General features: G+C 43.1%; 2 protein-coding genes across 2 annotated transcripts in view; one reads left to right on the top strand and one right to left on the bottom strand.

The window, feature by feature from the left end:
• ENH_00030400 (hypothetical protein, conserved) overlaps nucleotides 1–38 on the bottom strand; it is a gene marked incomplete at both ends in the record, with an annotated part of 3,969 nt that extends 3,931 nt beyond the window's left edge. The window contains one exon of the mRNA XM_013580102.1: nucleotides 1–38. This exon is cut by the window's left edge and continues 128 nt beyond it. Within this exon, the coding sequence (XP_013435556.1) occupies nucleotides 1–38 (38 nt within the window).
• Nucleotides 39–3,662: 3,624 nt separating this feature from the next.
• ENH_00030410 (kinesin motor domain cointaining protein, putative) overlaps nucleotides 3,663–10,000 on the top strand; it is a gene marked incomplete at both ends in the record, with an annotated part of 8,231 nt that continues 1,893 nt past the window's right edge. Inside the window, 7 exons of the mRNA XM_013580103.1 lie at nucleotides 3,663–4,300; nucleotides 4,702–4,808; nucleotides 5,910–6,017; nucleotides 6,260–6,427; nucleotides 6,639–7,396; nucleotides 7,974–8,159; nucleotides 8,432–8,678. Coding sequence (XP_013435557.1) covers nucleotides 3,663–4,300; nucleotides 4,702–4,808; nucleotides 5,910–6,017; nucleotides 6,260–6,427; nucleotides 6,639–7,396; nucleotides 7,974–8,159; nucleotides 8,432–8,678 — 2,212 coding nt within the window. The remainder of the gene's footprint in view (nucleotides 4,301–4,701; nucleotides 4,809–5,909; nucleotides 6,018–6,259; nucleotides 6,428–6,638; nucleotides 7,397–7,973; nucleotides 8,160–8,431; nucleotides 8,679–10,000) is intronic.

The raw sequence follows: 10,000 nt of genomic DNA on the forward strand, positions 1-10,000 counted from the left end.
GAAGCCTGCTGCGGCTTCATTGTAGGAAGTAACGCCATTAAGTTTGGTGTTAAACATCACCTAAACCCTAAACCCTAAACCCTAAACCCTAAACCCTAAACCCTTGAGGGCGCGGGCGCTTCTGTCTGTGGGACTTGGAGCTGCCCGCTCGGGTTAAATCTGTTGGCTTAATCCATTTAAATTTTAATTATTCATTTATTATTTATTTATTTATTTATATATTTATTTATTATTTATTTATTTATTTATTTGTTTATTTATTTATTTATTTATATATTTCCTTTGATAGTTGCGCGGTTTGCCGCTGGCGGCGGCGGTGGAAGCAGCGGGAGGGGAAAATTGAAATAAATGGAAGAAAAGTGGAAAATAAAAGAAGAAATGAACAAATAAATAAAAAATAAATAAATAAATGAACAAATTTGAAATGAAATCCGCGAAAAACAAACAAGAAATATATTTTTCCAGAAATCTATTTCGAGGGGCCCCCGGGCCCCAGCTGCTGCTGCGGGGGCCCCCTGCTGCTGCAGGGGCCCCCCGTGGGAATTTGAAAAGAGAAAAAAGAAATAAATAAATTAAAAATGAAATGCCAAACAATTAAAAGCTTTTTGAAGAAATTTCACCGGAAATTCCAGAAAATCCAGCCCCAGTTGCATGCGCGCATGCAGCCCCAAACGCATGCATGCATGCATGCATGCATGCATGCGTTTGGGGCTGGATCGAAGCAGCGAGAAGGGGAAAGAGTGCTTTTGGAGATTTGTTTCTGCGGAGATTTTCGAACTGCATGAATTAAAAAATAAAATAAATTAATTCAATTAAATTAATAATTAGAAGAAAAAGGAAGGGCAGAAGATACGCAAAAAGGCGCAACCCGCGCTGCTGCTGCTGCTGCTGCTGCTGCTGCTGCTGCTGCTGCTGCTGCTGCTGCTGCTGCTGCTGCTGCTGCCTGCAGCAAATACGTTATTTTGAGCAAGAAAACTAAAAGCTAGAATTTGAATTAAATGAAAGACACAAAGGAGAAGTCCATTATAGAAAAAAAAAGGAAACAAAGAAAGACAAAGGAAGGACAAAAAGGAGAAAATAAAAAATAAAAAAAGAAATTAAAAGAATTAAAAAAGATTAAAAAGAAATAAAATAAAAACAAACATTTTCAAATTAAGACTTTGGATAGACAAAAAGGAAATTCAAAAGAGGAATTTCATTTGGAGACAAAAAGACACAAAAGGGGAAAAAAGAAAATAAAAAAAGGTTAAAAAAGGGAACAAAAGGAAGATTAAAAAGAAACAAAAAAGATATAAAAAGGAATTAAAAAGGAAATAAAAAGGACTTTAAAGGGACATTAAAAGGAGATTAACAAGAGGATTAAAAGAAGATTAAAAGAAGATTAAGAGAAGATTAAGAGAAGATTAAAAGAAGGATAAACGAAGATTAAAAGAAGATTGGAAAAAGAAAAAGAAAAAGAAAAAAGAAAAAGACTTTAATTGCTTTCAGGAGCAACAAGGGAAGTAAAAGGAAAAAAAGAAGAAAAGAATTGAAGTGAGAAAAAGAAAACGAAATTAATATGGAAAAGATAAAAAGAAATAAATAAATAAATTAGAAAATAAATGAATTAGAAACAAATAAACAAATACGATTTGTCAGTAAAAGTGGAAAAGATAAAAAGAAATAAAAGACAATTTAGAAAGTAAATAAATAAAAAGAAGAAAAAGAGAAGGAAAAGATTAAATTTAAAAAGAAATAAATAAAGAGACGACAGACAAAATAAGGAATGAGAAAGAAGTAAAAAGAAGCAAAAATAAAATTAAAAAACGAAATTAATTAAATGGCAATAACGGAAAAGCAAATTAAAAGATATTGGAAGAATTAATAATAACTGAAGAGACAAATAAGATAAAAAGAAACAAAAGAAAGATAAAATCGTAAAAATAAAAATGGAAAAATGAAAAAAGAAAGAAATAAAATACTAAAATAAGAGAAGAAAAAAAAGAAATAAAAATAAAAAAAGGTAAACACTGAAGAAACCCTAGCAGCCCTGAGACTGAAAAAGAATTTAAAAGAATTAAAAGGAATTAAAACCATTAAAAAGAATTAAATGGAATTAAAAAAGAATTAAAAAAATTTAAATTAATATAAAACGATTTGAAATTATTTAAAATAAAAGCTCTGAAAAGGCCCTTCACTAGCCTCGGGTGTACGTACACTGGTTTCTTTTTTTCGTTTTTTTTATTTCTTTTTTATTTCTTTTTGGTTTCTCTTTTGTTTCTTTTTTGTCTCCTTTTAATCTCCTTTTTGTCTCTTTATTGTCTTTCTTTTGTTTCTTTTTTCTCTCATTTTTGTTTCATTTGTGTTTCTTTTTTGTTTCTTTTCTGTTTCTTTTTTGTTTTTTTTGTTTCTTTTTTGTTTCTCTTTTGCCTCCTCTTGATTTCCCTTTTTTCTCACTTTTGTTTCTTTTTTGTCTCATTTTAATTTCCTTTTTGTTTCGTTTTTATTTCCTCTTTATTTCCTTTTTATTTCCTTTTTTATTCCCTTTTTTATTTCCCTTTTCATTTCTTTTTTGTTTCTTTTTAGTTTCCTCTTTGTCTCCTTTTATTCTCCTTGTTATTTTTTGTCTCCTTTTTTTACTTTTTTTAGGATTTGTTATCTATCTAATTAATCTTATTTATTTAATTAATCTTATTTATTTAATTAATCTTATTATTATTTAATTAATCTTATTATTTAATTAGTCTTATTTATTTAATTATTCTTATTTATTTAATTGTTCCTATTTATTTGTTTATTCCCATTTGTTCAATTAATATTATTTGTTTAACTAATCATATTCTTAATCATATTTTTTTTTTAATTAGTTTTATTTAATTAATTATTTGATTTCATTTAGTTATTCTTTTTCATTAAATTAGTTTTTATTGATTTAATCTGTTTTAGATTAATTTGTATTTTATTTAATATCTAATATTTCTTTAACCAACTGATTGCACTTTAACATTTGAACATATTTAGTAAATTGGATTTAGTTAATCATTTAATTTACTTTACTTAATTGGTTTAATATATCTAATTAATCAAATTAATTAATTAATTTAGTTAATTAGTTTGATTACTTAATTAAATTAATTAATCAAACTAATTAATTAAGTTAATTAATTAAATTAATTAATTAAATTAATTAATTAAATTAATTAATTAAATTAGTTAATTTAATTAATTAATTAAATTAATTAAATTAAATCAGTTCATAAAATAAAATTCTTTCTAATTTAATCTCTCCAGTTCTCTTCTCCCCATTCCCCTTCTCTTCCACTTTTCCCCTCACCCCTCACACACCCAATTAATTAATTAAATCCAACTATTAATCAGCTAATAAATAAATACATAAATAAAGAAATAAATAAAGAAATAAAGAGATATATTTATTTATTTATTTATTTATTTAGTTATTTATCAATTTATTTATTCATTTTTTTACTTATTGATTAATTTACTAATTAATTTATCAATTTATACACCTATTTATTCATCTATTTACTAGTTGATTTATTTATTCACTTATTTATTAATTCATTTATTTATATACTAATAAATAAATAAATAAATAAATAAATTAATTATTTATTTATTTATTTATTTATTTATTTATTTATTTATTTATTATTAACTTCAGAATGAGTCGCGTGAAAGTGGCCGTGCGGGTGCGCCCCTTCAACGCGCGCGAAGAGGCGATGGGCAGCGTTTGCTGCATCTCGATGAGCGGCAGCAGCACGACGCTGCTGGACCTGGACAGCAGCAGCAGCAGCAGCAGCAGCAGCAGCAGCAGCAGCAGCAGCAGCAGCAGGGAGCCTCGGACCTTCACCTTTGACTACTCCTTCTGGTCCCATGATGGCTTCGAGGTGGGCCCCTCGGGGGCCCTCAGGGCCCTCCCGGGGGCCCCCTTTGTGGACCAAAAAAGGGTCTTCGAGGCCCTCGGCCAGCAACTCCTCGCAGCAGCTTGGGAGGGCTTCCACACTTGTTTGTTTGCCTACGGCCAGACGGGGGCTGGCAAGAGTTACTCCGTTGTGGGGTACGGAGACGATCCCGGGATCGTCCCCACGGCTTGCCGCGAGATCTTCGCCCGCATCCGCAGCAGCAGCAGCAGCAGCAGCAGCAGCAGCAGCAGCAGCAGCAGCAGCAGCGGGGGCGGCGAGGAGGAGCAGCAGAGCAAGAGCTATGAGGTTACTGTTAGTTTGCTCGAGATTTATAATGAAACTGTTCAAGACCTTCTCATCAGCCCCAGCGAGCGGCCCAAGGCCGGGCTCAACATCCGGTACTCCAAAAACCCTAAATTAGGGTTTTGCGCGGGCTCTCCACTTGGGGGTTTGCGCTCTTCTAGGGTTTGCGGGGGAGGGGCTCGCGAGGGTTTGGGGGGCTTTAGGGTTTTGGGAAACTTCTGAGGCGTTTACGGGAAGTTGGGGGCTTTTCAGGGTTTCTAAAGGGCCCTTTAGGATTTTTAGGGTCTTGTTTGGGGGTTTTAGGGGGTTTAGGGTTTGGGGTTTAGGGTTTAGGGTTTAGGGTTTAGGGTTTAGAGTTTGACTCTCGCTGTGCATCGCTCTGTCTTTCTTATTGTTGCTTTCTTTTTGGAGCAGCCAAGCCGGCTTCATTAGCTGGTGCTCAAGCCTAAAGCTTGAACCCTAAACCCTAAACCCTAATTTGTGGTTTCTGTTTTAGAGAGTCGAAGCAGCTCGGAGTTTATGTTGAGGGGTTGACAAAGATTGCAGTCTCTTCTTACGAAGAAATCCAAGCAGTCACTGACAAAGGAACTGCAAACAGAACAAGTTCGTTTTTAGGGTTTAGGGTTTAGGGTTTAGGGTTTAGGGTTTGTGTCAGCAGAAGCAAGAATGGCTGCGGTTTTCGTCGCTTTTGCGTCTCACAGCAGAGGCGCCCTTTGCAATTCTTAGCCCCAAACCCTAAACCCTAAGCTCTTAACCCTAAACCCTTAACCCTAAACCCTAAACCCTAAACCCTAAACCCTAAACCCTGATATGTGGTTTGTTTGCGTCTCAGTCGGCGCCACGCTGATGAACGCGACGAGCAGCCGCGTGGGTTTCTTTAGAAGGACAGAATTATTTTTAATTGAATTGAAAATGAAAAAGAATTATTTTAAATTTATAATTTTGATAAAAAGAATTATTTTAAATTTATAATTTTGATAAAAAGAATTATTTTTAATTTCAATTTCAATTTTCACAAGTGGTATTAAACCCTCAAAAACCCCAAAAGGGACTTTTCCCCTTTTGCGTGCACTTCACAACCAGAAGCAATTAGCCAATTCATCAACCAAAACAACATAAAAACCCTAAACCCTAAACCCTAAACCCTAAACCCTAAACCCTAAACCCTAAGCAAACTCGAAAAGCCGAAACAGCAAACCAGCGCGAGCAACAAAAACCAGAACCGCAGGACCCATCCAAGCACTCCCCCCGCCCCCCGCCCCCCAAACCCTAAACCCTAAACCCTGCTGCTGCGCTGCTGCTGCTGCTGCTGCTGCTGCTGCTGCTGCTGCTGCTGCAGGCGCACACGGTGACCTGCATCGAGCTGCTGCAGCTGACTTCCTTCAAAGGCCACCAAGGCCGCCAACTCAGCGTCATCAACTTAGTCGATTTGGCCGGATCTGAAAAAGCCAACAAAACCGGAGCCGAAGGCGCCAGACTCAAAGAGGGATGTGCAATCAACAAGTCCCTTTCGGCCCTAGGCAACGTAATTAGTGCCCTCGCGGAGGCCCAGGGGGGCCCCCCTCGTTATACCCTATAGGGACAGCAAACTGACGCGGCTGCTGCAGAACGCGCTCGGGGGCAGCAGCAAAACGATAATGCTTTGCGCTCTGTCTCCGGCGAGCAGCAATTATGAAGAAAGTTTGAGCACTTTGAGATATGCAGATAGAGCGAAGAATATAAAAAATAAAGCTGTTGTCAATGAAGATCCTGTCCAGAAACTCATTCGGGAACTCCAGGAAGAAAACGCCAAACTCAAGAAACTCCTCGATGGTCCGACCAACGCCGCCGCGGCCTGGGGTTTAGGGTTTAGGGTTTAGGGTTTGGGGTTTGGGGTTTGGGTTTGGGTTTGGGGTTTGGGGTTTGGGGTTTGGGGTTTGGGGTTTGGAGTTTAGCGCTGGGGTTTGGGGTTTGGGGTTTGGGGTTTGGGGTTTAGGGTTAGGGTTCAGGGTTTAGGGTTTAGGGTTTAGGGTTTAGGGTTTAGGGTTTAGGGTTTAGGGTTTGAGTGTGTTCAGGCCAGGGCCCCCTGGAGGGGCCCGCGCCTTCAGCGGAAGAAACCCTCGCGCTGCAGAGGGCCCACGAAGAAGAAATAAAAGCCATGGAAAATGCAATTGCAGAAATGCAAAAGTCTTGGGAAGACAAGTTGAAGGAGGCCCACGCCAAGCTGCAGCAGCAGCAAGCAGGTCAGCAGCAGCAGCAGCAGCAGCAGCAGCAGCAGCAGCAGCGGCGGCGGCGGCGGCGGTAGCAGCACTGCAGCAGCAGCAGCAGCGGCAGGGGCGGCGGCAGAACTGCTGCAGCAGCGAAACTGGCTCGGCTCGCAGCCCCGCCAAAGAGGGAGATGGAGGGTTTAGGGTTTAGGGTTTAGGGTTTAGGGTTTAGGGTTTGTGCGATCAGGGCCTGACTGGGAGAAGGTGTGTCACATAACTTTGTTGAATGAAGACCCTCTTCTCTCGGGGTCTTTTTCCATGGCCATTCCTGCTGCTCCCGGGAAGTTGTTGATAAAAAGAAAGACAAAAGAAGCAGCAGAGCAGCAGCAGGAAGCAGCAGCAGCGCAGCAGGCAGCAGCAAAGGAGACGCAGCAGCAGCAGCAGCAGCAGCAGCAGCAGCAGCAGCAGCAGGCGGAGACGGTGCTGCTGCTGTCGGGCCCCACAGTCAGCAGCAGACACTGCAGCATCTATTTCGAGGCTTCCGGAGCTGCTGGGAGCCCCAGAAAAGCCGCAGACGCAGCAGCAGCAGCAGCAGACGCAGCAGCAGCAGCAGCAAACGAAGCAGCAGCAGCAGCAAACGGAAAAGAGTCGGAAAAGGACGCAAATGGACTATTTATCGAGGCGCTGGAAGGCGAAAAAGGCACTTTTTTGAACGGAAAAGAACTGCAAAAAGGAGAAAAAGTGCTGCTGCAGTGCGGCGACCGCGTGGTCGTGGGCCAGAGCTACGCCTTTCTGGTGTACGTACCGCAGCTGTGGGGCCCCACACGCAGCAAACTTCTTGCTGCTGCTTCTTTTGCTGCAGCAATGGAGGAAGTCAGCAGCAGCAAAGGCGCGCTGCTCACTGCAACAAACTCTGGAAAACAAATCGAACTCGAAACCCTCGAAAGGTCCAAGTACAAACAAAAACTCAAGGAGGCTGATGAGGCACTCCAAAAACAAAAAGAGGTCCTGCTGCTGCTGCTGCTGCTGCTCCTGCTGCTGCTGCTGCTCCTGCTGCTGCTGCTGCTGCTGCGATTGCTGCAGCTGCTGCTGCGATTGCTGCAGCAGCAGCTGCTGCTGCTGAGAGGGCCTTGGCTGCTGCTCTTGCTGCTGCTGCTGCTGCGATCGCCTTTTCTGCTGCTGCTGCTGCGCTATCTGTTGCTGCTGCTGCTTCTCCTGCTTGTGCTCCTTTTTCTTTTGCTGCGCTGCTGCTGTTGCTGCTGCTGCTGCTGCTGTGATGGCCTTATATCCTGCTTGTGTTGTGGTTGACTTACCTGGCGCTTCTGCAGCTGCCTTATCTGCTGCTGCTGCTGCTGTGATTGCCTCATCCGCTGCTGCTGCTGCTGTTGCTTTATCTGTTGCTGCTCCTGCTGTCTGTGGCTCCTGCTGCTGCCTTTTCTGCTGCCGCTGCTGCTGCTGCCGCCCTGTCGGCTGCGTCTGCTGCTGCTGCCATGCCCACTGCTGTTGCTGCTGCTGCTGGCATTCTGCTGCGCTGCTACGGCGACCCCTGCTGCTGCTGCTGCTGCTGCTGCTGCTGCTGCAGGAGTACGAAGCAAAGCTGCAGGCTCTTGAGCAGAAGCACAATGAGGAGCAGCTGCAGAAAGTAAAAGAAGAATTTTTAAATGAACAAAAAAAGTTGGAGACAGAAAAAAGACAACTTGAAATTCAAGAACTCAAAAGAAGACAAGAGGAGGGCGACCTCATGCTGCTCAACGAGCAGCTCTCCAGAGTACCCCAAACCCTAAACCCTAAACCCTAAACCCTAAACCCCAAACCCTAAACCGTAAACCCTAAACCCTAGGCCGCAGCAAGTTCTTGAAAGCAGGTTCTCCACTTGGCCCTGGGGCGCTCTGGGAGAGCCGCGTGCCGCAAGAAGCTGAACCGCGTGCGCCTCCGCCTTCGCTGCTGCTGCTGCTGCTGCTGCTGTGCTGCTGCTGCTGCTGCTGCTGCTGCTGTGCTGCTGCTGCTGCTGCTGCTGCTGCTGCTGCTGCTGCGCTGCAGCTGCTGCCGCTGCTGCGGGAGGCCAACGTGATAGCTGCGGAGCTGGGGCTGGACTACGAGTGCTGCCCGCTGCTGCAGACTCGCGTGTCAGTGAAGAAAAAGGAGACAGTCGTGAGTGTCTCTTTGCTGCTGAAGGGTTTTCGAATTTGCTGCTGGTCTGCTGCTGCTTTCGAAGACCGCCTCATCCTCATGAGGGAACTCTTCGACAAGTGGCTCGAAGCCCCAGACCCCAACGCCTTCCTCGCAGGTGCTGCTGCTGCTGCTGCTGCTGCTGCTGCTCTGCTGCTGCTGCTGCTGCTGCTGCTGCTGCGGGTGCGGATGTTGCTGCTGCTGCGGATGCTGCTGCTGCTGCTGCTGCTGCGGATGCTAGTGTTGTTGGTGCTTAGTGTTTTGCTATTGCTTCTGCTGCTGCTGCTAGTTTTGATGCAGTTTCTGCTCCAGCTGCTGCTGCTGCTGCTGCTGCTGCTTTTGCATTGTTTCCTGTTCCTCTTGCCGTTGCTGTTGCTGCTTAGTTTGTTGCTGCTGCCGCCTAGTTATTTGCTGCTGCAGTTGCTGTTGCTGCTGCAGCTGTCCCGACTTCTGTTGTTGCTGCTGCTACGTAGTTTTTTGCTGCTGCAACTGCTTGGCATGTTGTTTCTGCTGCAGTTGCTCGATAGTTTGTTGCTGCTGCATCTAGCTGCTTTATTCGTTGCTGCTGTAGTTGCCGCGTCTTCTGCTGCTGCTGCTGTTGCTGCTGTCGTTGCTGCTGCTGTTGCAGCTGTCGCTGCCATGTGGCTCTTTGCTGCTGCAGTGCGGCTGCTGCTGCTGTTGCTGCCTCTGTTGCCTTTGCTGCTGCTGGCAGCGCTGCAGCCGCTGCTGCTGCTGCTGCTGCTGCTGCAGCTGCTGCTGCAGCGCTAGCAAAGAAAAAACGCCGAAACAAAAGCGACCAAATTACTGAGCAGCAGCAGCTGCAGCTGCCAGCGCAGCGGCAGCAGCAACTCCTGCTGCTGCTGCTGCAGCAAAGCAAATTGAACTAAAATGCATTTGTTTTCAGGATTAACTGATGAAGAAAACCCTTTTTTCGAACCCTTTCCAGAAACAACCCTCGTGGGAGCTGGGGACTTGTACTTAAAACCCTTGGCGCTGCAGCTGCAGAACGAGGCCACTGTGAAGCTCTTCGACACAGAGGCCAGGCAGACTGGACAGGCAAGGGTTTAGGGTTTAGGGTTTAGGGTTTAGGGTTTAGGGTTTAGGGTTTAGGGTTTAGGGTTTAGGGGATGGGCTTTGGGGCTGGGGTTTACGGGTTAAGGGCTAGAGTTTAGGTTTTAGGGGCACAGCGCTGAAATTTGGGGTTTAGTGGTTAGGCTTTCGGGGTTAGGGTTTAGGGTTTGGGGTTTAGGGTTTAGGGTTTAGGGTTTAGGGAATTCGCTGGAATGCTGTTTCTGGTAGATATCTCGCATGGACCAAATTCAAAGCAAATCAAACAAACGAACAAACAAAATAAATAAATAAATAAATAAATAAATAAAAAAATAAATAAATAAACAAATAAATAATAAATAAATAAATAAATAAATAAATAAAAATTAA

Source organism: Eimeria necatrix, genomic scaffold (assembly GCF_000499385.1).
Source record: "Eimeria necatrix Houghton genomic scaffold, Enh_scaff220, whole genome shotgun sequence".
Classification (NCBI taxonomy): Eukaryota; Apicomplexa; class Conoidasida; order Eucoccidiorida; family Eimeriidae; genus Eimeria; species Eimeria necatrix.